Source organism: Hypanus sabinus, chromosome 2 (genome assembly GCF_030144855.1).
Source record: "Hypanus sabinus isolate sHypSab1 chromosome 2, sHypSab1.hap1, whole genome shotgun sequence".
In the NCBI taxonomy this organism is placed as follows: Eukaryota; Metazoa; Chordata; class Chondrichthyes; order Myliobatiformes; family Dasyatidae; genus Hypanus; species Hypanus sabinus.
Window position 1 is genome coordinate 126,701,294 of NC_082707.1, and position 27,849 is coordinate 126,729,142.

At 41.9% G+C, this 27,849-nt stretch overlaps 2 protein-coding genes and 1 long non-coding RNA gene across 7 annotated transcripts in view; all 3 read right to left on the bottom strand.

Annotated features, from left to right (window-relative positions):
* The window catches only part of pcnx1 (pecanex 1), a 244,729-nt gene that overhangs the window by 173,346 nt on the left and 43,534 nt on the right, over nt 1-27,849 (bottom strand). For 4 of the 5 annotated variants that reach the window (XM_059954533.1, XM_059954503.1, XM_059954493.1 and 1 more), the window contains exon 2: nt 11,095-11,303. In XM_059954533.1, coding sequence (XP_059810516.1) covers nt 11,095-11,303 — 209 coding nt within the window. Of the gene's footprint in view, nt 1-11,094; nt 11,304-27,849 lie in introns of those variants that run through there. The other variant, XM_059954514.1, reaches the window with a different exon arrangement.
* Nucleotides 619-3,461, bottom strand: LOC132383514 (uncharacterized). Its single transcript, XM_059954570.1, has 2 exons — nt 1,974-3,461; nt 619-1,402 (listed from the first exon to the last, which is right to left on the bottom strand). Coding segments are annotated over exons 1-2 (876 nt in total). The 5' UTR covers nt 2,849-3,461; the 3' UTR covers nt 619-1,401.
* Nucleotides 15,774-27,849, bottom strand: part of LOC132383515 (uncharacterized) — a 54,666-nt gene continuing 42,590 nt past the window's right edge. The window contains exon 3 of the long non-coding RNA XR_009508696.1: nt 15,774-15,802. This is a non-coding gene — a long non-coding RNA (uncharacterized LOC132383515). The remainder of the gene's footprint in view (nt 15,803-27,849) is intronic.

Genomic DNA, 27,849 nt, shown 5'->3' on the forward strand with positions numbered 1-27,849 from the left:
ATGGCTATGAATTACACAGGTTCCCCACATTCTAGCTAAAGAAATACCACTTCATCTGTTCCAAAAAACTCTCTCTATTCTAATCTGTGCTCTCTAGTCCTAGTGTCGTGCACTATAGGAAACATCTTCTATTATCCACTGTACCTAGGCCTTTCAATCATTACTGGACAAATTTTTTCAGAAGTTTTTCCTCCTCAGAATTTTTTTGTTTATAATAGACCACTTGAACCTGGACACAAATAAAATTTCAGACCACTTGTATCATGTTGGAAACTAATTTTTATTGATTATGTGTTTAATTACACAAGGGTACTGACTGTTTCACAATAGTTCAACAAAGTTAAAATGTCTTGTTGATGACTTTCATTTTTACTCATTGGCTGAGGCCCCTTGCATAAGTGTCCAACACTAATCAGTCAGCTTTAATGGATTCTGTTGCCCTGATACTATTTCTCCACGACTGCATGGTGAAACTCTTCAGCATGCTTGTCACTGACAGCACCAAGATTTGCAGATAAGTCTAAATAGGAATGCAAAAAATGAGTCTTTAGTGACATGTTGCACTTCACTGTTTTGTATGCTTAAAGTATGTCAACCAGCTGCATGTAGTTTGGTGCACTGTAGTTGCCAAGAAATTTTTCAACTACAATCTTGAATGCCTACCTCTGGTCCTACTAGAAGTTCTTTGGAATTGCCTGTTATTGAAGATCTGTTTTATTTGCAGCCTAACAAAAATGTCTGTCTTAATCTTGAAATCAGTTATTCTGGGAAAAATCTATCTCAAAAATCCTTCAAAGAAATTTATCACCTATTTAAAACCTGTTCTGCCATCCACCATCCACACTGCCTAAGGATATGCCCAGATATGCCTCCACAAGATGGAAACCATTTTAGCTTACATTGGGGGAACATTTTGTAACCCCCGGGTCACCTCAGGCTCGCTCAGCTCGTTCTCGTCTGGGGGAGCAGCCTTCGGCCCCGCCAAACTGGGTAATCAGCTGGTGTGGATGCTGTGATATGTCCCCGCCTCGCCCAAAAACAGACAGTACACCATAAGCGATTAAATGAGTACAATTTATAAAGGTTACTATAACTAAGTGATTAATAACGATACAGTATATATGAAGAGAAAAAATAAAGAAAAGGCGCCAAACTTATCAAAGTCCAAACCACTTGGTGCACAACCGTTGGAGCTCAATTACTGAAGTCTTCTGGCCACCATTCGATCCCCTCCGAACTCCTCGACTTGCAGCTCAGGACCCTCCAAAGTGGTCAACCAAGCACTTCTAGCTTCATCCCCCCCCCTCCTCGGAGTACCTCCGGGCCTCGGACCCCCGCTTGGGGTCCGTTCCTCGCCCAGCTTACAGCATTGCGTCCTCTCTCTCGACCCCCTCGCGCCGATCTGCCCAAAAGCCCGTCAACAAAAGCTTACAGACTCAGAAGAAAGAACATTAATCCCCATTTGATTTACAAAGGAATACAATTCTCCCTGCACTCTCTCGCAACAAAGAAGCATTCCTGCTAGTTAACAAAAGAAGCCCTTTTGATTACATACACAGTAACAAAGAGAAAAGAAGAAACCCCCTTTACACTCTCCCCCCACCAAATAAGTCATGTCCTCGTGACTATTAAATAACTCGCCACCTTTCCTGCTAACACACCGTAACCCAAGCACAAACAGTGACATCTCCTCCCCACACAGTAAACCTAACGCCCTGTTCCTCAGGCGCTACTTAGGCCAACTATCTGGGAGTTCCCTAACCCTTCTGAGACCTCCGTACCCCCTCACCTAAACCCTTCAGGCTTGGACACAACTGGGGATACCTTGGGCCCACTACCAACTCCTCTCTCAACCTCTTACTCATGCCCCACACTGCACACAGCTAACCCTCCCCACTACACCTGACTCAATGGGAGAAGGGCCAAAGGTCTCTTCCTCAATCGAGGGAAAGTCAGCAAAAGGCAGCATGTACCACACATCCAGCACATCATCCATCGAATCTGTATTCTTCCTCATTTCTGCGATCGGTAGCTGCTGTTTGATCTTCTCCAAACGGAAACACATGGCCTGCACTGCTCCTGCAGTCTCTTCAGCCTCCTGTTCAGTATTCACTGCACTTCTCTCCAGCTTTTTCTTCCTCATGACTTCTTCCAGATCAACTTTCAGGTTCTGCACTTCATTTGAGCTGTCGATGGTCATCTTCAGGTTCCCTTCAAGCTTCCGCTTCCCTCTTCTGAGATTTGTCTGTAATTTCTTCACCTCCACAAACTCCCCTCTCCAGGTTCTCAGATTGCTATTGCCCCCAGTCAGACAACTTTCTTCATTCTCTCCAACTTGTAAGTCTTCCGAATGGTTCCAGATCACTTTCTCCAGTCTCTCCGTCTTCATTTCAAACTTGATTCTGTAGAGACAGTCACTCACGAGCTGCGACCTTCGCCAGCCCTGGCACGAGTCCAGAAAACACTTTAACTCTGTAGTTCTCAACTGCTCCTGCAACGACCTCACTTCATATTCTCCTGAGGCAAATCCAAATACCAAGAGATCATCCACATACACCAAAACTCCAAACGCCTCCACATCCCCTATGGTCTTCCACCTGCCCCGCAGGAAGGTTGCAAGGGCTCCAGATATGCCCTGTGGCATCTTTTCGGACCCGAAGACTCCTAGGGAATTTATAACGGCCGTCTTCTCCTTATCGGCCCCACTCATCGGGATCTGGCAACATCCACTCCTCAGATCCAGCACCTTAAACCACATCGCACCACTCAGATAGGCCATCGCCTCTTCGGCCCTCAGGGCCATATTCTGGTCACTGACAGTGCGCCTCTTCAGTGCAATATAATCCATACACACGCTGCCACAGAAATCAATCCCCGACGAGCACCTCACAATGTACCCCTGGGTCGCCTCAGGCTCGCTCAGCTCATTCTCGTCTAGGGGAAGCAGCCTTCGGCCCCGCCAAACTGGGTAATCAGCTGGTGTGGATGCTGTGTGATGTCCCCGCCTCGCCCAAAAACAGACAGTACACCATTAGCGATTAAATGAGTACAATTTATAAAGGTTACTATAACTAAGTGATTAATAACGATACAGTATATATGAAGAGAAAAAATAAAGAAAAGGCGCCAAACTTATCAAAGTCCAAACCACTTGGTGCACAACCGTTGGAGCTCAATTACTGAAGTCTTCTGGCCACCATTCGATCCCCTCCGAACTCCTCGACTTGCAGCTCAGGACCCTCCAAAGTGGTCAACCAAGCACTTCTAGCTTCATCCCCCCCCCTCCTCGGAGTACCTCCGGGCCTCGGACCCCCGCTTGGGGTCCGTTCCTCGCCCAGCTTACAGCATTGCGTCCTCTCTCTCGACCCCCTCGCGCCGATCTGCCCAAAAGCCCGTCAACAAAAGCTTACAGACTCAGAAGAAAGAACATTAATCCCCATTTGGTTTACAAAGGAATACAATTCTCCTTGCACTCTCTCGCAACAAAGAAGCATTCCTGCTAGTTAACAAAACAAAAGAAGCCCTTTTGATTACATACACAGTAACAAAGAAAAAAGAAGAAACCCCCTTTACAATTTTAATTGATTAGAATTATGCATTGAAATAACATAGGTGATTTCAAAAATAAGCTACATGATGGGGAAATTTCATGGTGATTTTCATGATCACAACACAATCCATGATGTACACCCAAAAGTATTCAGGAAGCAAAATCTGTCCAGTGTATTCACCAGGTTTCAATATGATCTTCCCCCTCATTCTTAATTCTAGTGAGTATAGGCCCAGAGGTATCAAACACTTCTCATATGTTAACCTTGATCAGTCCCAAGATCAATCTCGTGAACCTCTTCTGAACCAACACCAGCAGATCTTTTTTCAGATAAGGTGGGCAGAACTCTCACAGATAAAGTGGGGTCTGACCAATGCTTTAAAGCCTCAGCATCACATCCTTGCTCTTGAACTCTAGACCTCTTGAAATGAATGCTAACATTGCATTTGCCTTCCTCACCACCAACTCAACTTACAAGTTAACCTTTGGGGAAATCCTGCACAAGGATTCCCAAGTCCCTTCGCACCTCTGATTTTTGTTTAAATTTTCTCCCTATTTAGAAAAGTCTATGCCTTTACTTTCTACCAAAATGCATGACTGCACAATTATCTACACTATATTCCATCTACTACTTTGCCCATTCTCCCAATCTAAGTCCTGCAGACTCCCAGCTTTCTCACACTACTTCTCCTCCACCCATCTATGTAAACACGGCCAATAAGCCATCAATTCTGTCCCCCAAATCGTTGACATATAATGTGAAAAGAAACAGTCCCAAGGCAGAGTCCTGCAGAACACCACTAGATAGTGGCATCCAACCAGAACAGGCCCCAATTATTCCCACTCATTGTCTCCTGCTTGTCAGCCAATCTTCTATCCACGATAGTATCTTTCCTATAATATCATGTTAAGTAGCCTCATGTATGGCATCTTGTCAAAAGCTTTCTGAAAATCCAAGCAAACAACATCTACTGATTCACCCTTGTCTGACCTGCCTTTTGTTTCCTCAAAGAATTCCATCAGATTTGTCAGCCAAGATTTCCCCTTGAGGAAGCCATGCTGACTTTGGCCTACATTACCATCCTTAATCATAGACTTCAACATCTTTCCAACCACTTCAGTCAGGCTAAGTGGCTTACAACAGGGGTCACCAACCTTTTTTGCACTGCGGACCAGTTTAATATTGACAATATTCTTGCAGACCAGCCGACGGGGAGGGGGAGGGGGTGTTAATCAGACTGGAATACAGCGATACACAAAGAGGTTCCTATTCCCCAATTTAGTTTTCGTGGCTATCAGCACTTGCTTCTGTCCCACTTGCTCACATTTTTTCCACTCAAAAAAAACTCAACAGGTTTGTCTTTAAGTTCAGGGTGCTTGGACTCAAGGTACTGAAGCAGTTTTGATGGCTTCACTGCCTCATTAGACAGCCTCCAGGCCCGAACTCCAGCCACCGCCCACCCGCCACCAGACGCCTTGGCCAGGTGCGGCTGGTTGTAGATGGTGTGAGAGGTCAAGGTAAGGGGTGGAGGTTCCTGTATTCGAGCCATGGCGGTCGCAGTCTGGAGAGAGCGACCGAGCAAGGAATGCAACAGGGCGCTTACCTGCAACCCCCCCCCCCCCCCCAATAGGCTTGGTAGGATCTATAAACCAACAAAAGTTTCGCTGGAGGGATGACTTTCAGGTCACAGCGAGGTAGCTGCTTTACTGATTACGAAACCCTGAGCCCGAATTAGGTTGTCTGCGAATATTTTAGCACTGGGTTCCCCATGAACATTCGGTGTGGTAAACAGGTTTAGAGGCGGCACCCATCTGTCCGCACTCCAGGCCAGTAGCATCGGCACTTCTCGCCAGCCGATTACCCAAGGCCAACCAGTGATCCCTGGTGCAAGGGTATCACTGCATTAAGGGGACTGATGATCTTGCATGGGTAATGGCTTCGCGTGTATGATGACCTTGCGTGCGTTGAAGTTCAACAGTGGGCGTGACTGGGAACGAGGAAAGATGTAGCTGACTCATATCGTTTCTTGTCGCCAAATCATATCGTTTCCCCGTGGCCCGGTAGCACATGCTTTGCAGCCTGGTGGTTGGGGACCATTGGCTTATAATTTCCTTTCTTCTGTCTCCCTCCCATCTTAGAGTGAAGTGACATTTACAATTTTCCAGTTCTCTGGAACTTCCCAGGATCTAGGGATTCTTAAAAGATCATTAATACTTCCACAATCTCTTCAGCTTCTTTCAGAACCCTGGTGTGTAGTCTATCTGGTCCAGGTGACTTGTCTATCTTCAGACCTTTAGTTTTCCAAGTACCACCACCTTAGTAATAGCAACTACACTCAATTCTACCCCTAATTCTCTCAAAACTCTGGCATACTGCTGGTGTCTTACAAAGTGAAGATTGATGTAAAATAGTTAATCGGTTCATCTGCCATTTCTTCCCCCATTACTACATCTCCAATATCATTTTCCGGCAGTCTGGTATCATTCCTGCCTCTCTTACTCTTTATATATCTGAAATCTTTCAGTATCCTCCTTTATATTATTGGCTGGTTTACCTACATACTTCATATTTTTCTCCTTATGACCTTTTAGTTGCCTTCTGTTGGTTTTTAAAAAAACTTCCCAATCCTCTAACTTCCCATTAATTTTTGCTATATTATATATCCTCTTTTGCTTTCATGCTGTCTTTGACTTTCCTTGTCAGCCATTGTTGCCTTATCTTCACTTCAGAGATCCTTGTCTTTGAGGTATCTACCTGTGCCTTCAGAATTGCCCCTAAAAACTCCAGATATTGCTGTTCTGCCATCATCCCTGATAGTGTCCTCCTCCAATCAACTTTGGCCAGCTCCCCTCTCATGCCTCAGTAATTCCCTTCTACTCTACTGATTTATGTGGCTTAATATTGACACATGTGACTTTATTTCCTCCCTCTCAAACCACAGGATGAATACCATATTATGATCACTGCCTCCTGAGGACTACTTTACATTAGGCTCACTACATTACACAACACCCAATAGAGCTAATACACACAAAATGTTGGAGGAACTCAGCAGGCCAAGCAGCATCTATAGAAAAGGGTAAACAGTTAAGGTTTCGAGCTGAGACCCTTCAGGAACTGGAAAAAAGAGATTAGAAGTCAGAGTGAGAAGGTGGGGGGAGAGGAGGAAGTAGTACAAGATGGGTGATAGGTGAAATTGGGAGAGGAGTGAAGTAGAGCTAGGAAGTTGATTGGTGAAAGGTACATGGCTGATAGGAGAGGATGGAAGGCCATGGAAGAAAAGGAAGGGGTAGGAACAGCAGAGGGAGGTGATAGGTAGGGAAGGAGATGAAGTGAAAGGGGGGACTGGTGGGGGGGCAATTACCAGAAGTTCAAGAAATTGATGTTCATGCAATCATGTTGGAGGATACCCAGATGGAAAATGTGTTACTCTTCAACCTGAGTATTCTCCTTGCAGCAGTAGAGGAGGACATAGATTGACATGTCGGAATGGGAAGTAGAATTGAAATGGATGATCCTGTTTTTTCTGGCAAGTAGGTGCTCAGCAAAGCAGTCTCCCAATCGGTGTCTGGTCTCATCGATATATAGGAGGCCGCACTGGCAGCACCTACCAGATACAGTAGGTGACCTTAACAGACTGTCAGGTGAAGTATCACCTCAACTGGATGGGCTGTTTGGGGCCATGAATGGTGAGGGAGGTGGTGTGGCACATGTTCCTCTTGCAAGGATTAAGTGCCAAGAGAGAGATCAGTAGGGAGGGTGAACGGACAAGGGAGTTGCATAGGGAGCGATCGCTGTGGAAAGTAGAGGGGAGGGAACAGTGTACTTTGTGGTGGGATCCAGTTGGAGATGGTAGAAATCGGACAGAGGAACCCTATCCCTAGTAGAGTGGCGGGTGGATGGGGTGAGGGCAGACTTGTAAGAAATTGAAGAGATTCAGGTGAGGACAGCATTGATGGTGGAGGAAGGAAAACCCTTTTCTTTAAAGGAGGATATCTCATTAGTTCTGAAATGAAAAGCCTCATCCTGAGAGCAGATGTGGCAGAGACAGAGGAATTGAGAGAAGAGTACGGCATTTTTACAAGTGAGGGGGTGGGATGAGCTATAGTCCAGGTAGCTGTGAGAATCAGTGGATAAAATTCCTCTAGTGATAGAGATTGAGAAAGGTCAGGGAGCTGTCAGAAATAGACTAGGTAAGTTTGAGGGCAGGGTGGAAGTTGAAGTCTGAGTTCCGCTTGGGTGCAGAATGCAGCACCAATGCAGTTGTCAATGTAGCGTAGGAAAAGCTGGGAAGCGATACTGGTGTAGGCTTGAAACATAATTCCATGTAATTGACATAAAGGCAGGCAGAGCTGGGACCCATGGGAGTGCCCATGGCTACACCTTTTGAAGGAAGTAGGAGGAACCAAAGGAGAAACTGGGTGATGACCACTTCTGCCAGACAGAGGAGTGGTGATGGAGGGGAACTGGTTGGGTCTGCTGTCCAGAAAGAAGCAAGAGAGCTTTGAGTGAAAATAGTGAAAATGAGTCTACCATTGAGAATTGGAGATCCTTCACCAGGACTGGAAAAAGATAAGTCAGAGTAAGGTGGGTGGAGGAGAGGAAATATTACAAGTTGGCAAGTGATGGGTGAAACCAGGTGTGGGAAAGGGGATGAAGTAGAGCTGGGAAGCTGATTGGTGAAAGATGAAGGACTAGAGAAGGGAATTTGACAGGAGAGGGTAGAAAACCATGGAAGAAAGAGAAGGGGGAGGAACACCAGAGGGAGGTGATTGACAAGTGTGGAGAGAAAGTGAGCGGAAAACGAGAATGGGGAATGAAGTAAGAGGGGACAATTACTGGAAGTTCGAAGTTGATGTTCGTGCCATCATGTTGGAAGCTATCCAGATGGAATACAAGGTGTTGCTCCTCCAACCCAAATGGCCTCATCGTGGCAGAAGGGAAGGCCGTGGACTGGTGTGCCAGAATGAGAAATAGAATTGAAATGGATGGTCACCAGGAGACCCAACTTTTCTGGTGGACGGAGGATAGATACTCATCAAAATGGTCTCCCAATCTACATCGGGTCTCACTAATATAAGCAGGCGCGTGAGGGCAGTGTTGATGGTGAAGGAAAGCCCCTTGTGTGATTCTACTCATTATGGCAAGTACAAAAATGACAGTTTAATAATTGCCTCCATCAGGAAAAAAAAACTAGAATCACACCTCTGAATTCCCCAAAATATAAACTAAAAATTAAAACTTTTCACCTTCTTTGGCAGTTAACTCCTTGACTCAGACACAAAAGAGATGCATTATACTTTAATCTTAAAAAAAGAATATCTAATATCTGAGATAAAATTTGAGCATTGCTACTGTCGATCACTGCTAAGTCCAGAGAATTGTTGAAAGTTTCAATTATCAGAGCATTTTATAGATCAAAACAACTACAATTTAATGGACATCCATGAGTTGTGATCCTCAAGTATTTCTGTTGATCATATAAAATACCTTGGTACTGGTTAACACAAAATTGTTATTAAAACCAACAGTGTGATCTAAGATAGATTTTGCAGACCAAAATCTGTTACTGTTCACAAACAATGGCAGAGCATAAGACAAACTTATACAGTGCCATTTTTTTCCCCTAAAAGGGCCAATGATATTAGGTACTAATATCAGAACACGTGCCCTCCAATCTCAAACACTACTGAATAAACATAAGCCAAATCAGCCAGAATCCACATTAAATAGCAGGGCTTTGTTTTGCTTACAGTCAAACATTGTGCTAAAACTATTCTCCCATTTCATGGAAAGATGGAAGTATTACAACACAACTCTTTGAGGGTACTCGTGCTTTCACTGAAACTATCTGTTCCAATTGCACCTTCCTACTCTTCCCACAATGCAAGACATTTTCTGCGGGACAGCTCAAGTAGATGAGAATGTTCTTTGGCACTGTTTAGAGAGCTGAGAGTACATCCAGTGTCTTGAACCAAATTAAAAGCCAAATTAAAAACCAAATTTGTTTCATTTATTTGTGGGACCATTATATAAACATAAACTGCCATGTGGGAATCTTTCAGATGCAATTCACTGAATGTGAGGTGCTTTGTATGTCATAATACAAAGAATTTCAATTTGGAATAGTTATTTAATTCCCTCTTAAATGTACTAATTGATTTAAGTCTTATTCTAGTATTCAAATCTTTCTACACTTGAAAAACCTTCCAAGTCCAAGATAACTTGCAATATATGGGACTGAAAACAGCCAACATCAAACCCTAGTAAGGTAACTTGTTGCAGTCATTTTAAGAACATAAACCAAGACAAATTTGATCACTCCAAGGAAAGTAAATTAACTTTGTACTGGCTTTACCCAATTATAATACTGAATATATTATATTATATTAAAATATAATACTGAAACTGCTGGACTGAAATATTTCATTATAATTCTTGCACCAAAGCTAAACAGAATTCATTATGGAGGTTTATCAAGTTAATGGCTAATAATAAATCATACTGATTCTCATTTCAAAGTCAACTTGTGAGCCTAGCTGTCCCAGATAATATTCTCTCATCAACTTTTTACCTATGTCTTTTAATCAGTTTTAAATCAACACTTATCCAACCTATATTTTTTAATCAAAATTTTAATTTGTTTTCCTGGATGCATTTGCCACATCTCCCTTAATTATTTATTCAAATAATGATCGAAAGTTTGCTTAGTTGCATGTTAACTTAAAAGATCCCTGGCATTATTTGAAGTGGTGAACAGTTCTTATCCTGACTAATAAGCATCTGTCAACAAATGCCACTGACTATGTAAGCATAACTATCCAGCAAAGAATGTGTCCTTCTACCTGTCAAATACATTAGCTAAACATCAAAATGAACTTAATGTGTGAGATACTCAAGGACATCTATAGGAAATGAACATAATTTTTTTCTCACCATGTGAACTTGCAGCTATAAAACAGGCCAAGCTATATAACATCAAAGTTTATTTATCAAAATGTAACCACTAATCAATTATTGAGAAAATCAACATGTATTTTGTTGCTGCAGAGAATGGACAGTCACTGCTGAAGCCCTTGGTCAACAAAATTGTAGTCTACCTTGACAATACAGAAAGTTCACAAGCTTATTCATCACATGCGCAACTCTTAATTTGCCTCACAAACTAACTTGAAATCATCCTCATAGCCTTTATTGCTTTAAAAATTCCTGTTTTAAGACCATTTAAAAAGATTCACTGATTTATTTTTGGTGTTCACAGTCAAATTATGGGTCACAAATATACTATGGAGTACAGAAAATTAATATATAAATAATTTGAAGATCAAGTCTCAGGAAGTCGTAGACCTGGTATTAATAAATTATTTGAACCTATTTGGTGTATAAACAATCAAGTTATTAGTAAAGATCTTTACACTGAATCATTACTGGACTCCTAAGATTATCAAGAGCCAAAGGAAAATAGTTACTGCAAACAGGGTATAATTAAAAAGCAGCATTTTTGAATGACTGGTATCAGGCACACACTTTGTCACTCACTCACCCTGGTCCACTGCTATTATTTCTTCTGGAGGGGCCATCTTGCTGTTCAGTTTTTGTATGTCTTTCAGTTACCTCACTGTTGCTTTGATGCACTATCTCCCCTTCATCCAGGGCGCGGTGTAACCGATAGTTCACTGCTTTAAGTACAATAAATACAGCTGCTATGACAGCACTGTAGCTTCCAACAATGATCATGCTTGAAGGAAGGGCCTGCAAGAGGAGGAAATGCATATAAAATGTCAAGAGACCAGGCACTAAGATGAGTATTTAAAATAAACGAAAGCCACCATTTATTTTGTATCCATTGTCTCCAGTTATCTACTTTCTTTGAAATTTTCTCTGTCAGGAGTAAAGATGGGGAGGGTGGGACGAGCAGCCCATGCCCACCTTTCTATCCACCTAGAAACAAACCGTAAAATTATTCAGAGCAATGAACAGAAAATGTTGGAGGAACTCGGGTCAAGCAGTAACTGCGAAGAGAAATAAACAGTCAACATTATTCTCTCCCATTCTTCTTCCTGTTTGTCACACTGGTGACTTGATTCAATCAATTGCACCAAAGAAATAAAAGAAACTAATGCATCATCCTCTTGCTCACTGTACTCCTGTGACCTCAATAAGGGGGATTCTAAAACAGATGTTCTAATGACCAGAGATCAATTCTGGAGACTGTCTGCAAAAACATCCATTATAGTGATATTATATTTGCTTTCTAGATTATTGGTTAATATTCATTCTTACTACTATATGATTTGTAAACAAATACAATCTACCATTTTATATATCTAATGGACAATATTCCCTTGATTTTTTTTCCCCTCAAATACTGCTTAGGAATTCAAAATACTGAAGCCAAATTATCCAGCATTTTGTAATGCTCTGGTTTTCCAGCATCTGCAGTTTCTTCGGTTTGATTTGCAAGCCAAATTATATTGCCACAAAAAAAGTCAGAAATATCACAAACAAGAGACAAAATATAGAGCTTACTGAAGAAAGCTGTAACTACTTTTTTTTATATAATAATTGTGGATGATTTGCATGATATGATGGGTAAAGTTTATCATACTATTTGTTGTGTGGGAATCAAAAGGTTGAGCATGGTGCAAATAGTGTTCTGAGCAACATATATTTCAATGCAAGAAATATCATAGGAAACATGGATGAGCTCAGGGCATGGATCACATCTGGTATTATGATGTTGTAGCCATTAGAGGCTTGGTTGCAGGAGGGACAGGACTGGCAGCTTGATACTCCAGGGTTACGTTGTTTTTAGATATGACGAAACAGGACAAATTAAAGGAGGAGTGCTGTTACTAGTAAGGGAAAATGTCACAGTACTGCTCCATCAGGAGTTAGAGAACTCTACTTGTGAGGTACTATGAGTGGAACTGAGAAATAAGAAAGGTATGACCACACTAATGGGGCTATACTACAGACCACCCAAGAGTTCTAGGGATTTAGAGAAACAAATATGTAAAGAGATCACAGACTTGCAAGAAACGCAAGGTTGTTTAAACATTAGGTGGCTTAACTTTCCACATTGACTGGGATTCTCATACTATAAAAGGACTAGATGTAATAGTGTTTGTCAAATTTATTCATGAAAGTTTCATTTGTTAGTATGTAGAAGTTCCAACAAGGTGTAATACTGGATCTGCTATCCAGGAATAAGACAGGGCAGGTGACATAGCTTATGTTGGGGAACATTTTGCATGCAGTGACCACAATGCCATTTGTTTCAAAGTAAATTTGCAAAAAAAGGGTCAGTCCATGAGTTGAGATTCTAAATTGGAGAAGGGCCAATTTTCATTATATCAGAAAGGATCTGGCAAATGTGGATTAGTACAGGCTGTTTTTCTGACAAAGGTGTACTTGGTAAGCAGTAGGCCTTCAAAAACCAAATTTTGAGAGTACAAAGTCTGTATGTGCTATCAGAATGAAAGATAAAGATAAGTGTAGGGAACCTTGACTTTCAAGACCTATTGAGGCCCTGGTTAAAAGAAAAAAAAGATGCATAGCAGGTATAGTCAAGCAGGAACAAATGAGATGCTTATGGAATACAAGAAATGCAGGAACACATAAAGAAATCAGGAAGGCTGAAAGAAGGCATGAGGTTGCTCAGCAGACAAGGTGAAGAAGAATCCTAAGGGATTCTATAGATGTTAAGAGCAAAAAGATTGCAAGGGACAAAACTGATCCTCTGGAAAATCAGAATAGTGATCCATGTGTGGAAGCAAAACAGATCGGGGAGATCTTGAGTGAATTATCTACATCTATATTTACTCAGGAGACAGACAGTCCACAGAAGTGAAGCAAAGTGGCATTAACTTCATGGACCCTGTACGGATTAAAGGAGGAAGTGTTTGCTATTCTGGCGAAAATCAAGGTGGATAAATCCCCAGGACCTGACAAGGTGTTCCCTTAGACACTATGGGAGGCAAATGTAGAAATTGCTGGGGCCCTAGCCAAAATATTTAAAATATCTTTAGAGACAGAAGTACCGGAGGATTGGAGGATTGACAATGTTTTTCTGCTTAGAAAAACAATCAAACATAAACCGGTGAGTCCCCCATCAGTTGTGGGAAGTTCAAAGGTTCATTTTACGATCAAAGTATGTATCCAGAATACAACTGAGATTAGTCTTCTCCAGATAGCCATAAAATATAGAAAAACATAGAAGTGAGTGGTAGGTCATGTCTAACCAATCTGTTGAACCAAGTTTTTCAAGGAAGTTACCAGAAAAGTGGATGAAGGCAAGGTAGTGGATGTTGTCTACATGGACTTTAGAAAGGCATTTGACAAAGTCCCACATGAGAGACATGAAAGGTTGGTCAAGAAGGTTCAGTCACTCAGCATTCAGAATGAGATAGTAAATTGGATTAAATATTGGCTTTGTGGGTGAAGTCAGAGTGGTAGTAAAGGACTGCCTTTGACAGGTGGCCTGTGACTAGTGATGTACCACAGAGATTGGTGCTGGGTCCTTTGTTATCATCTATGTCAGTGAGCTGGATGATAATGTGGTTAACTGGATGATAATGTGGTTAACTGGATTTTTGGGGTGGAGTGGATAGTAAGGAAGGCTAGCATGGCTTGCATAGATCTGCATCAGCTGTAAAATGGGCTGGAAAATGGCAGAATTTAATGCAGATCAGTGAGATTTTGCACTTCAGTAGGACCAACCAGGTTAGGTTTTACACAGTGAACGGTAGGGCACTGAAAAGGGATCTTGGAAAGCAGGTCCATAATTCTTTGAAAGTGGTGTCAGAGGTAGATAGGATCATAAAGAGAGTGTTTGGCACATTGGCCTTCATGTATCAATATACTGAGTACATCGAGATGGGATGTTATGTTGAAGTAGTATACGATGGTGAGGCCTAATTTTGAGTATTGTGTGCTATTTTGGTCACCTACCTACAAGGAAGATGTAAACAATGTTGAAAGAATAGAGAAAATTTACAAGGATGTTGCCAGGTATGAATGACCTGAATTGTAAGGAAAGACTGAAAAAGTTAGGGCTGTATTCTTTTGAATGTTAATGACTGAGAAATTTGATAGAGATATACAAAATTGAGGGGTATAGATAGGGGAAATGCAAGTTTTTTCCTCTGAAGCTAGCTGGGACTACAACCAGAGGTCATGGGTTAAGGGTGAAAAGTGAGAAGTTTAAGAGGAACACAAGGGGAAATTTCTTCACTCAGAGGGTCGTGACAGTGTGAAATGAACTGCCAGCACAAGTTGTGCAAGCAAGCTCCACTTCAACATTTAAGAAGTTTGGATAGATACATAGATGAAAGGGGTATAGATGGCAGTGGTCCTGGTGCAGGTTGTTAGGAGTAGGCAGTTTGAATGGTTTGGACATGGACTAGATGGGTCAAAGGGCCTGTTTCTGTGCTGTACTCCATGAGTCTAAATAGACAGCTGATGTATATTTTTTTTTAAAAAAACCTCAATGAGAAACAATATAAGGATAATTAAACTAAGTTTAATTTGCTGCCTAGAATTCATAAAATGAAAGCAAAAAATAGTCAGTTACACAGCAGAGGAGCACTTAGCCCACTGCCTCTGTCAATGATCAAGCCTATCTATAATAATTCCACTTGCCTGCATTAATTCCATCTCTTGTCTTGCTCAATCAAGTATATCTGTCTAAATTCCTGCCTTTACTACCTCCTGTCAAGTCATTACAGACTTTAGCTACACTGCTTGGAGAATTTATCCCTCCTATCTCCTTTGAACCTCCTGCCCTTGCCTTAAACTGTTCTCTAAACTTCTGTAGGAAAGAAATTGAAATTGTATTTAAGTTGTATTTAGCTTAGTTACAAGAAGAAACAAGCCAGCAGTAACCTGCCCTCTTGCATCAACTGCTTGACATTTTCATCTTTCACTCTTGAAATACCAACTGATCTCAATTCCTACCAATCTCATTCAATCCACCCAGTTCAAATTGTCAGCGATAACAGTGAAGAGATTTCACAAAGTAGCACTAAAATGAGGCAATCACCTCACACCAAAAGGTAGCTTGCATCCCATATAACAGCTTTGGTCACCAGAGGATGACTAAGAAATCACTATTATTTCTTAAATGTTTTTGGCAATTTGCTCCGGGATTTTAAAACTTTAGGTTGTTGTTTTGGGCTTTAAAAAAAACAATCCTGAAAGGTAAGAAATTTTGTCTGCTTACATATATTGATTTATTCCTTGCTGACAACCTGTGGCAAAGAAGCAGAATTTACCATTACATTTTTTGTGGCTATTGCATATGACTTTCAAAAAAAAATGCATACAAATGACCTAGTTAACTTCTCTAGAGTCAGAAATAAAAGCATCAGTAAAAGTGTAGGTGAAAATGGAGAGCAAAAGTATAGGGTGAGCCACAGGGAGAAAAGCGTAAAACCAAGCAGATAGACTGGCAATCACCACAAAGTTGTACTTTAGTCAAAAACAGACAATCTACTTATACAAAATGTTATAAACAGCAAGAATACATGACAAAGGTAATGGCTTTGGATCACTCAATTGAGGAGTAAGCAATAATTCAATTAAGCAGAATGTACAGGAGATTAACAGATCAGCAAGGGTTACCAGCCAGCCGAGCCTCTCACCATTAATCTGATCAACTAGAGCGACCTGGAGGTAAATGTTATAAATACATCAGCTTGACTGTGAACAAAAGGAAGAAAATCACCAAGAAAGATCATGGCACATCACATGCATGGGGGCACAAGAAGCTTAATTTCTTTGATAGCCACTTATTTGAAGGTTAACATATAACAAATACAAATTGTTAGTCTTCTAAGTTCAATTTATTGTCAAAGTACATGTGTCACCATATACAGTTGGCCTTCCTCATCCGCGGGGGATTGGTTCTGGGATGCCCCACGGATACCAAAAAATGTGGATGCTCAAGTCCCTTATTTAACCTGTCCCAGTGCAGTGCTCTTTAGGATTGAGCGGAACCCTGGACTTTATTTAACATATGTGTGCTGGACATTAGGACCTGGCGGCGCAGCTCTGAATCCGCAGTGTTTCTGTTCACGAAAATAATCACGATTGAAAATAAGGTGGAAGTAATAAAGCAATCGGAAAGAGGTAAAACGCCATTGGTCACTGGAAAAGCGTTAGGCTACAGTCGGTCAATGATCGGAACAATTTTAATGAAGCACGTGAAAGGCCCTGCCCCAGTGAAAGCTACAATTATTACCAAGCAACACAGTGGTTTAATTATTGAAATACGTATGTTTTTTAAGTGTTTTATATGCATAGAAAGGTAAAATATGTACTATATACTAAGAAAAACATTTGACTAACTGACACTAAATGATACCGGCTGTACCTGTTCTGACTTCAAATCCGACTTAAAGACAGACTCAGGAATGGAACTCATTCATAACCCGGGGACTGCCTGTACTTTTAAGTCATTTCTAGATTACTTATAATACCCAATACAATGTAAATACTATGTAAATAGTTGTTATATTGTGTTGTTTAGGAAATAATGACAAGAAAAAATAGTCTGTGCATGCTCAAACAACGAGCGCTGGAGAGAGAACTTCTGGGTTTTCCCAATCTACGGTTGGTTGAATCTGCGCATGCGGAATCCACAGATATTGAGGGCCGACTGTACTACACTAAGGTTCGTTTTCCTGCAAATTTAAAAGTATGGTACATATCCTGCAGAACGTTGCCATGGTTTACTGGTGCCATCTTGTCAAAGATATCTTTGACAAACATCTTAAGAAAAAAATGAACTTGCTTTTGTAATAATAGGTTTATATGCAACATATTAATTGGTATATATCTGCCAGAACATTTAATAAGAAAATTGAAAAGAAACCAAATAGCAAACCAAAATAATGCCTGTGAAATATCTGAAATCATTGCTCATGCTAGGATCAAATGAATCACAGGACAAAAGGATCAAGGTTTACTTTTCAATCATCCTGGCAGTTTTATTTTATTTTGCCATGATGAAAGGCATTGATAGTGTGGACAGTCAGAGGCTTTTTCCCAGGGCTGAAATGGTTAACATGAGAGGGCAGAGTGTAAGGTGTTTGAAAGCAGGTACAGAGGAAATGTCAGGGGAAAGTTTTTTTTATGCAGAAAGTGGTGAGTGCATGGAATGGGCTGCCAGCAACAGTGATGGAGGTGGTTACGACAGGGTCTTTTAAGAGACTCCTGGATAAGTACATGGAGCTTAGAAAAATAGAGGCTGTTGGGTAACTCTAGGTAATTTCTAAGGTAGGATAATGTTCGGCACAGCTTTGTGGGCCGAAGGGCCTGTGTTGTGCTGTAGGTTTTCTATGTTTCTATGATAAAAGAACTTGCAACTAAACGAAGAAATCAATGTCTATGAATTTGTCTGCAACAGACCCAAAAATAAGTCAATGAAAATCATCTGGGAGTATGGAACTTTGTGCAAAACTGTTTCAAAGTCACCTTTTGCATTTCAAGTATACAACAGCTTCCATAGCAATGTCTAAAATCTTTTAACATATTTCTACATACATCTAATTTTGACTTGGTTCTAATTTACTCAAGATAACACTGGGCTCAATTTTAGTTTTTTTTGTGGAGATGTTTTTGGGTACAGAGGGAGGGATTTAGGGATCAGGTTAAGGTTCAAGGGACGTTGGAGGACAGGCTTGCAAGTTAAAGGGCTGACAAACATGAGACATCCATGGACCTCCAGGGTCAGTGAGTTGTCTGATGAGTCCCTGGGTTGGTGAATTTGTGAGACTGAAGTTCGGGGCCAAGTATGCCGGGTCCCACATGGGCGACGCTAGAGTTCGAGACCTGGTGCTCCAACTAGTAGGACGTGGTCAAGGCTGAAAATTGAGGCAAGATGGTTAAGTCCAGGAGTCAAGAAGCTTGGCTGGGGTCTACAAATCTGAGTCCACTGTGGTACTCAAAGGCCCAATACCTCCCTGTCCATGGCCGAATCAGTTTGAATCCAATCTGTTGGAGGTTGTAGATCAGAAATTAGAGGACTGTGTATGTGGGTGGGAAGGAGGAATGGAGCTTGCTTTGCAATTGTTGTTTTGTTGCTTGTTTTGTGTTCTGTATTGTTCTGTTAGCATTGAGGGCAGGCTATGCAGGAATGTGTGGCAACACTTCCAGGCTTCCCCCAGCATGTGTTGGTTGCAATAAAAATTATGCATTTCACAGTATGTTTTAAAGTACACGTGATATATAAACTTTAATAAACTTTGGGGGTACATTCAGTGGCTTGAATTACAGTAGCAATGCAAGGATTGTTCTAGACAGTGTAGCGGTGTGCTACACGCAGTGCTGAAATAACCACACGGAGTCGGTAAACTGCAGTTAAAGAAGATTTTATTCGAACTTTGCGGCTTCGCTTTAAAGCCTCCCTGATCCCGCCCTCCCCGGGTGCGGATGCTGTAGGAGGCACGTATTCATAGTCTTGCGCGAGCTTTTCTCTTTGTTAGTGAAGCAGACCTGGCGCCCTTTTGGGACTGGCCTTTATGCCAGCGCGCTGGCTATTTGTGAGCCGGTTCGAGTGCGCTAGGAAGTGGGTCGCCATAAGAGGACATTTTACTTAATTTCTTTATTTCACTAGTACCATTTTAAAAAGTTCAGAGAATGATTACCAATGGTATGTGTTGTATAAATATCCCTCATTAATCAACATACTGCCAAACTTCTCAGCCAGTTTGAAATTTTAGCTAAAAAGAAAAACTGATGTTGTTCAGTAACTATTGCTAAGCTGAGTTCTACATCTGTATGTAGCTTAATGGAATTAAACCACTGCTAAACATCCATAAAGGATGCTTAATGTTCCAAACCTAGACCACATGTTGGGAAATCTAGCTGCCTCCTGTCTGGAGGTAGGAAGACAATAGCTGGATGATCAAAGAACAAGGCACCAGTAAAGACAGAAGTTGTGGGAGGCAGAGGAGTGGCTACAGGATTGTTTCGAGTCGGTGGACTCGGCCTGAATGAATATACCATGATTGTCACAGACTTTATAAAGGCACTTTTGGGTGAGTGTCCACAAAATCTCTTTCAGCCTTCTCCAATCTGCAGGAAAAACTCTCCCCACTAAGCAAATCTACAAGAAGCACTGCCACAAGAAAGTAGGATCCATCACAGAAGATTCCCACCATCCAGGCAATGCTCACTCAAAGTAAAGTCAATGGAATCATATACATGTAACCCTCTCACCGTGGCTCACAATAAACTAGGCTCATTAGCTAACGCTAGCTAACAGCCATGTGACTCAATATTGCAAGGGCAATGGTGAGAAAGCCACCTTCAAACAATAATCTGGTTTCAACCAAATAAGAAAGTTCAAATGTTCTGTTGAGAGAACGGAAACTACAGTGAATGCTGTATAAATACTGCCCCATTCAAAATTATTGTTCACCAGGGAAAATGGATCTTCCACCAGCATAATAGAGTGGAAGTAACAAACAGTTAATAGAAAAGGGCCTATCACAGTAAAACGAATCTAAATGTTGAAGCTTGTTTCCAGATAGTTGGGTGCTTCACTTTAAATACTCACGCACTGAACCCATGGTTTGTGTTAACACTAGCCACAGTTCAAGCATTCCTCAAAGACCATTACAAACTAACGGTCTAGCTCAGAAGTATGGGCACTCCCTCGTTGTAACCATTCACTTGCACAAAGCACATTTTCATACAGGGTCTCTCCTTCGGCCAGGGTTCTACCAACATCTTCCCTTGTGCTCTTCTCTGCATCCCCTTCCTCCTATCCCTGCCAACCAAAGACTCAAAGTCAACCCACTGTCTCCAGGAAGTCTGATGCCATCGAAGTCTCTTGACTGTTTCACAGCATCCCACTGGACAGAATGTTATCAAGACAAACCCAACTGACTGACACAGCATTATTAAGCTGTGCAAACAACTGTCTATCTTGACAAAAACCAAAACACAGAACTTTGAATTAACAGAACACTGCGTTTTACAGAAAAGCTACAGAAAAATAGAACACTTAGCAGTATAATATTACAATAAAACACGTTTTTAACCAGGGCATTGCATACAGTACTGTGCAGAAGTCTTGGGCATGTATATATAGCAAGGGTATCTAGACTTTTGCACATTACTGTATAACCTTGAGGTTCATTTTCTTGCCAGCATACACAGTAAACCTAACAACAGAATCAATGAGAATGTACCCCAATAAGACGTACAAACAACCAATGTGCAAAAGACAAAACTAATATAATAATAAATTAAATAAGCAATAAATATCAAGAACATGAAGTCCTTCAAAGTGAGTTGCTGGGTTGTAGGAACAGTTCAGTGTTGGGGCGAGTGAAGTTAAGTAAAGTTACCATTGGTTCAAGAGCCTGATGGTTGAGGTTAAAAACTATTCCCGCACCTGGTGCTGAGGGTGCTTAGGCTCCTAATGGCAGCAGTGAGAACACACTGTGGCCTGGATGGTGAGTGCCCTTGATGGATGCTGTTTTCCTGCAACAGCGTTTTGTATACATGAGCTCAATGGTGGGGACAGCTTGACCCATGATGGACTGGGCCATGTCCACTACATTTTATTGAAGGATTTTCTGTTCAAGGACGTTGGTGTTTCCATACCAGGCAGCGATGCAACCAGTCAGTACACTCTCCTCCACTCATATGTCGAAGTTTATCAAAGTTTTAGATATCATGCCAATTATTTGCAAACATCTAAAAGTACAGGTGCTGCTTTACAGATAAGTTACCTGGGTATATAAAATGATGAAGGGCTTTTTCACAGGGCTGAAATGGTTAACACGAGGGGACATAGTTTTAAGGTGCTTGGAAGTAGGTACAGGGGAATGTCAGAGGCAAGTTTTTTCACTGGTGGGTGCATGAAATGTACTGTCAGTGATGGTGGTAGAGGCTTTTAGATACATGGAGCTTGGAAATAGAGGGCTACGAGTAGGGAAATTCTAGGCAGTTTCTAGAGTAGGTTACTTGGTTGGTACAACATTGTAGGTTGAAGAGCCTGTAATGCGCTATGGTTTTCTATGTTTTATTTAATGGCATTTGCATGCTGGGCCCAGGGTAGATACTCTGAAATGATGAGAGGAATTTGCAGTTGATGAACCTCCCTATCTTTAATCCCCTGATGAGGACTGGCTCATGAACCTCAGGTTTCCGCCTCCTGAACTCAATAACCAGCTCCTTGGTCTTGCTGACATTGAGTAAGAGGTTGTTATTGTGGCACCACTAAGCCAGATTTTCAATCTTCCTCCTATATACTAATTCGTCACCACCTTTTATTAGTAAATGACAGTGGAGTCATGAGAAAACTTAATTTGCTTAGCCTCAGTCATGAGTATACAGTAGGGCAGGGGGCTAAGCACACAGTCTTCTGGTACACCTGAGCTGATGGAAATTGTGGAGGAGATGTTTTTGTCAATCTGAACTGAATGGAGTATGCAAGTGAGGAAATCACTTCTTGCTGCTGGCTCTGGGAAAGGGGTACAGAAGCCTTGGGTCCCACACCACCAGTTTCAGAAACAGTTAATACCCTTCAACCATCAGGCCTCTGAACCGCATGGATAACTTCACTCAACACTGAACTGATTCCGTAACTTGTGGACTCACTTTCATGACTCTAAAACTCATGTTCTCTGTATTATTTATTATTATTTTCACTTTCTTGTGGTATTTGCCTAGTGTTGTCTTTTGTGGATTGATTGTTAGGCTTTGTATAATTTTTACAGATTTGTGTTGTATTTGTTCTGTGAATGCCTGCAAGAAAATGGCTCTCAGGGTGGTATATGTTTACATATGTACTTGGATATCAAATTTGCTTTGAACTTTGAAATAGCAAAAGCTGCCACCATTATTCTCCTAAATAAAGCCTCTTGCTCTGAAGCCTTTGCAATTACTCCCTCATCTCTTACCACCCTTCTTTAAGTCTTTAAAACATTGCTGCCTTGCAAATATTGCCCCAAACTCTGGGCAGTATTCACTTCACCAGATGCTGAGAAAACTACATAAATAACTTGCTTGGCTCTGCAACACTTCCAATATGATTTGCTTTCTGTAGGTGATCATTGAAAAATGTTATCAAGCAAATTGCATATCCAGTGAGAATAACGGATTCTCAGAGGCAGGAGATTAAGTGCTGACTGCCATTTAACTTTATTTCAGCATGAATGAAAAATGAATAAAGAATGAGATACCAGTAGATGCAGATAAATTTGCATAAATCTTAAGTTATTTTGAGGGTATGACAATTAATACACATCACATCTAAGCAATTAAAAGTAATAAGTAGAACGGATCTATAATTCTACAAGTTCAGAAAAATGAGAGGTACCATGGGGGGGGGGGGAAAGGGAGGCATTATTCAGGAACTTGGGTCATCATTTTAGCATTCAAATGAGGGGAATAACTTCTTTACCCAGGCTGTGAATTTTTGGTATTCCCTATCCTTCAAGATCAAGATTTTTCAGCCCCAAAGAAAACGAGGAATGTTGGAACTGATCTGCAAAGTGCACTTCATCTTGCTAAAAGTTTGAGTAGATTTTGGGCATACTATTGCAAATTATTTTGTTTTAAAAAGAAAACAGGTTTTGGAGCAGTTGGCATTGGAGGATAGATCAGAATCAACCTCAGGTTTGCTGATGACATTGATGGGCTGACAGGAAGTGCGGATGAATTGGCCTGTCCTGTGAACTGTCTGGATAATACATCTACCAGATATGGCATAGAGATTAGCGCAGAGAAAATCAAGCTGATGAGAAACAGTGAGGAGCCAATCACAACAAAAAAGTCAGTGGACTGTCAAACAGTTTAAATATCTTGGCGCCATCATCAACCAAGAAGGATCAAAGCCTGAAGTCCTTCCAAGGACAGCCCAAACAACAGCAACGTTGGCTAAACTAAAAATAATCTGGAGGGACAATAACATCACTTGCAGATCCAAGTTGAAACTCCTACATGCACTTGTGCTCTCCATCTACTTGTACGCATGCAAATCATGGACTCTGACAGCAGAACTGCAAAAGACGATCCAGGCAGTAGAAATGAGATGCTTCAGAAAGCTCCCGGTATCTCCTAAACAGACCCTGTTACAAACGACGAAGTACAAAGAACCATCACTGAGCACATGAGATACTCCGAAGATCTACTGTCCACAGTAAAGAAGAGGGAACTACGATGGTATGGCCACATAATGAGATCAAGTAAACGCTCAAAGATCATTCTTCAGAGAACAGTGCAGGGGAAAAGAAAAAGGGGCAAACAGAGGAAGAAATGGGCAGACAACATTGCAGAGTAGACTAGAAAGAGCTGTGCTGCAACCCAGGCACTTGCTCATGACCATGAGAGATGGAGGCAATAGTGCAGCACTCATCTGTACGGAGCCCCTACAACCCAGACAGGTTGCGGGATTCTTAACCATGAGGTACAGAACAATAAAATGAGTCAGTTGATTGTGAAGCTATTTGGCTAGTCGCAAGTTTCTTGCTTTTTTAAATTTAGTTTTTAGCAGAACATAGTTTCAAAAGTCACTTCAAATGTATTACATGTAAGGCAGTGCTCTAAATCCAAGTAAACAACTTCTAAAACTCTTTGGACAGAGTTGGAGGGAAGGGAGGGGAAGAAACAATCTGTTTTTGAAAGCTCAAAGCAGGACAAACAATTGCCTTTGGCCAAAAAGACAGGGATAATTCAGAATAGCAGTGGAGTAGTTTAATTCAGCCAACAATTTTGCATAACACATAGGATCCAAGAACAAAACCATAAAGTTTAGAGAGGCCTTCATCACAGAAAACGGATATTTAAAGAACCAAATATTTGTCAGAACTTGAAAGACTCACTCCAAACAGATTTTTTAAAATGTGGTGTATTTATTGATATAATCCATGTTAGCTCCTTCTAATTCTGCTAGCAATCTGGTAAATCGTTTTTTTGGCACCGGGCTGCAAACTCGTAGATCCAGGTAAAACTGTTTAAGTCAGCTGACTATAGAACACCGTTTTTTGTAGCCCAAAAATACGAAGAAAAGTCAAGTCATCCTTCTGGAATTCACATTTTTATTAAAATACAAGAGCAGTTTAAATCTCATATTCCAAAATGAAAGCAAGTCAACACTTGTATGTTATAGCATCTTTAACATAAAACATTCCAAGCATTAGCACAGCGTCAAAAAGTAAATTTTACACCAAGCTAAAGGAAATGATGAACTGTGCTTCAAATTTGGTGAAACAAGTAGAATCTGAAGGCGACTCTGGAAAAAGATGAGAATTTCTTTCAATGTATTCTTTTGCGATGTCCCTCATCTTGTCCATTTCCTGCTCCCACAGCTATTCCCAAATAAACTTGTTGACCATTCAGCATCCTTTGCATCAAACAGTAATTACTAATTCTCTATATTCAGATGATGCCCTCTCTTCAGATCTGCCATCAACATTCATTTCCTCAAAAAAGAGAATGCAATTATAGATAATCCCTGCACTTCCCCTATCATTTCCCAGGAAGTAATCTAATAAATCTATATGGCACTAACCACTGTTAAGTCCGTAGCCCCTTCCTTTGTGAGAATCGCAAGATCACTGTTGGGTTGGGTCAAGGGGCCCAGGAAATGGGAAAAGAGACGTGCAGGCTGGCTCGTAAAGCTACGGGACATGGCCATTGTCTGTTGGAGACCAATTTGTGGATTGAGCTACTATACTACGTGAACGCCCTCAGGCAAAGTGGGCTGGTTGAGGGAGAGAGTGCACACCCCCAACCTGACTGACATCTACGACCCTGCGAGTCAGCAAAAAAGAGGGTCTGTAGGAACAGTCCCTCAGACGCACCAGAAGAAACGTTAAGCGACCACGTAACAGCAGGAAGTCATCGGAAGGAGGCCACATGCGTTCAGTTCCGTTGCTGGAATTGGTGTCTGGAACCATGGAAAACAGCTTTCAGCTAACAACGGGGAAACCCACTCCCCTGACTCAATGGATTGGCATCCTAAAAGACCTGGGCAAGTTTTAAACCGCCACTCACTTAAACCCAAAACACTGCAGCATGAACGACCTAATAGTGACTATTATATTTCCATCGGACAATACATTATCCCCTAGACAACGATAGAGCTATTCCTTATTGGTTATTATTATACCTGTGCTTTAGATTTAGTATTGATGACGTATGTTATCTGTATGTTTGCATTAATCTTATTTTTGTGCCCTTTATCAATAAATACTTTTAAAAAATAGTACCATCAGACTTCAACGGACTTCTCTATCTTTGCTGGTAAGTGATCCAGTTACGGGATTTCGTAACAAAATTGGGATTCTCGTCTCGAGATTTGACACCAAATTGGGAGGCCAGAGAATCCGGCTTGTAAGTCCAAAACTTGGATCTGGTTACACGGGTAGCCAGATGGGAAACCAGCAAAGATGGACGTGGATGAACTTATAGAAAACCTGACTCTGGAGGCGCTGGAGGCGGCCTCCAAATCGGACTTGATAAATTTGGTGAAGGGGTTAATCCTCGCAGAGGTGAGGTTGTCAATGAAAAAGCGGGAGGTGCGAAGGGCAATAACTCAATATTATATCGGGAAGGATGTGTTTGCGGCTGTGGTATTGGAGAATATCCCTGAAAAGGTACCAGCTAGTGGGACGGCTCAGTTAGAGTTGAAGAAATTAAAGTTGGAAAATGCAATTAAGTTAAAGCAGCTGGAGGCAGCCGAGAGAGAGAAAGAGAGGGCCGAGAGAGAGAAGGAAAGGGCCGAGAGGGAGCATGCGCTCCAGCTGAAGGAGTTAGAGGTGAAACGAAAGTACGAAATGAGGTTAAAACAGCTGGAAGCAGCTAAGAAAGAGAAATAGAGGAAACATGACTTGGAGATGGAGAAGTTATGGCAGGAGCCATGAGTTCCCGGGTCAGACCGAGAGGAGCGGTTCAATGTTAGTCGAGAGTTGAGGTTAGTACCTCCGTTCGAGGAGACGGATGTTGATAGTTATTTCTTGCTTTTTGAAAAGGTGGCAGTGAATCAGAAGTGGCCCAGAGGTCAGTGGATGGCGCTGTTACAGAGTGTGTTAAAAGGGAAGGCACAGCGGGCATATACAGCGTTGGCCATGGAGGAGGGAGAGGAGGAGAGTTATGACGAAGTAAAGGCGGCCATTCTCCAGTTATGAGCTAGTACCTGAGGCGTACAGACAAAAGTTTAGAAATTTAAAGAAAGGGTGGAATCAGACATATACCAAGTTTGCCTATGAGAAGGGTGTGCTCTTGGACCGTTGGTGCACAGCAGAGATAGTGGGGGAGGATTATGGGCATCTCAGGGAGTTAATTCTGATTGAGGAATTTAAAGGTTGTGTTTCGGAGGATATCCGGACGTATTTGAATGAGAAGCCGTGAAAGTCCATCTCAGAATTTGCTAGGTTCGCAGATGAATATGCCCTAACCCACAAGACAAAGTCTTCCTCGAATAAAAGTTCCCAGGGAGACCGTGGGAACGATCGAGAAAGTCCACCGGCTGAGGCAGAGGTCCTGCTGGAAGTAAGTGGTAAGGTTGAGGGGGAAAGGCCAGACGGCCAGAGATTTCCAGGCTTGAAATTTTTAATTGTGGAAGGGGGGGGGGCATATTGCATCTCGGTGCTTTGCTCCGAGGAAAGAGACAGGAAAAGGGAAAACAGCAGTCCCTATCGGATGTGCCATGGTAATCAGTAAATCGACAAGAGAGCCCCGGGTAGACAGAGTACAAGAAGGGTCTGAGACTTGTCTGTCACACGGAACCGTGTCTGTGAGGGAGGGGGACACACCAGTTCCCGTACGGATCTGGAGAGACACGGGGGCTGCGCTGTCGTTGATCAGCAGTAAGGTACTAGAGTTTGGTTACCAGGCGAGAATGGTAGCTGTGAAGGGAATAAGTAAAAGGACAGAAATGGTGCCCTTACATAAGGTCATTATGAATTGTGATCTAGTCTCTGGACCAGTTGAAATAGGGGTGCAATCAGAATTCCCGAGAACTGACGCGGACGTCCTTCTCGGTAACGATTTAGCAGGTGGTAAGGTTTGGGCAGCCATGATGCCGACACGCCGGCTGGTGAGTGTTGTGGCCCCGCCCCTAGATTCCAAGATCTATCCCGCATGCGCGGTCACTCGCAGCCTGCCGAGAGAGGCAGCTGAGAACGACAGCAGTTTAAATCTGGCCAATTTTGATTTGCCCGAGACGTTTCTACCGACCCTGTACCACGAGGGTTTAGAGGGTGGTAAAATGAAGAGTAGTAAAGTGAAAGAGGGTAAGGGAGCGGAGGTAGATCTGCCCTTAGCGAGGAGAAAT

Bases quoted from the DNA above. Each gene is read 5' to 3' on its own strand.
- LOC132383514 (XM_059954570.1), bottom strand. From the start codon at position 2,848: ATGGATTATATTGCACTGAAGAGGCGCACTGTCAGTGACCAGAATATG.